Consider the following 963-nt stretch of genomic DNA (forward strand, 5'->3'; position numbering starts at 1 on the left):
TAGTATCCTGCACTAGTTCCGTTATGAACAAAAAGGTGCCTAAAACACAAAAATTATAGTTATTCTCAATAAAAACATAACAGCCTTATGTATATTAATGTTACAATTACTATTTTCTTTATTTCAAAACATCACTAAAGATGGTATACCTTTTAAAAATGAAAAGTTTTTGTTAGATATATATGGAGTTACGGGCTGTCCTGTTTGTATTAAAATGATCAGAAATTTGACATAGTTTTGTGTTCACAATACAACTCTTGTATAACAATATTTCACAAACACGTAAGTTTTAACAATTTTAATAGGTAGAATGCGCACAGTTTCATAACACTGAAGAATGTAAAGTTTCAATATAAATTAGGTGTGCGTAAACTGCATGTGCGTCAGTAACAAATTGTATTTATTGCATGTAAAAGTTAAAAAGTATATTTAAGTGCCATTAATTTTGCTGTTGTAAACTTTACAGACATTTCCCAATTTTACACCAAAATAATCCAGTTGTTATGTTTCGCTACAACGAAATTGTTCTTTGACTCAAATTTGCAAACATTTTTCCTTATTTTTGATACCAAACTAATCTAGTTTTGATGTATCACCACAATTCATGTGTTTTTTGATCTAAATTGGCAAATATTTTCCTTTTTTGATCCTGTTTTGGTGTTTCGCTAAAATTGATTCATTCTTCTTTGTCTCAAATTTGCAAACATTTTATTTTTTTGATCTAGTTTTCATGTTTTACTAAAAGCTATTCATTTTTTGTCTCATTTCTCAGCCTTTGTGAAGATTCTTTATTATAGTTGATAAATAGCTCCAACTCTTTGGAAAGCTGAGGTTTTTCTGGAGGGTTATCAAGGCTTAACATCCCACATAAAATCTGAATCGGTGTTTGGCCAGTACAGTGCATCTTGGTCAGTATAGTTGCGTATACAAAGTCAGAGTGGGTTTTAAAACGGCTGAGGAAAC

The 963-nt window shown here is 30.2% G+C and overlaps 2 protein-coding genes across 3 annotated transcripts in view; one reads left to right on the top strand and one right to left on the bottom strand.

The window, feature by feature from the left end:
• Positions 1–417, top strand: part of LOC100177295 (actin-related protein 10) — an 8283-nt gene extending 7866 nt beyond the window's left edge. Inside the window, exon 11 of one of the 2 annotated variants that reach the window (XM_026837292.1) lies at positions 36–417. The gene's annotated coding sequence lies outside the window, so the exon portion shown is untranslated. Of the gene's footprint in view, positions 1–16 lie in introns of both variants that reach the window. The other variant, XM_026837293.1, reaches the window with a different exon arrangement.
• The window catches only part of LOC100176861 (protein THEM6), a 2933-nt gene continuing 2255 nt past the window's right edge, over positions 286–963 (bottom strand). Inside the window, exon 4 of the mRNA XM_018814665.2 lies at positions 286–963. Within this exon, the coding sequence (XP_018670210.1) occupies positions 746–963 (218 nt within the window). The 3' untranslated portion in view covers positions 286–745.

The sequence above is a fragment of the Ciona intestinalis genome, chromosome 13 (genome assembly GCF_000224145.3).
Source record: "Ciona intestinalis chromosome 13, KH, whole genome shotgun sequence".
Taxonomy (NCBI): domain Eukaryota; kingdom Metazoa; phylum Chordata; class Ascidiacea; order Phlebobranchia; family Cionidae; genus Ciona; species Ciona intestinalis.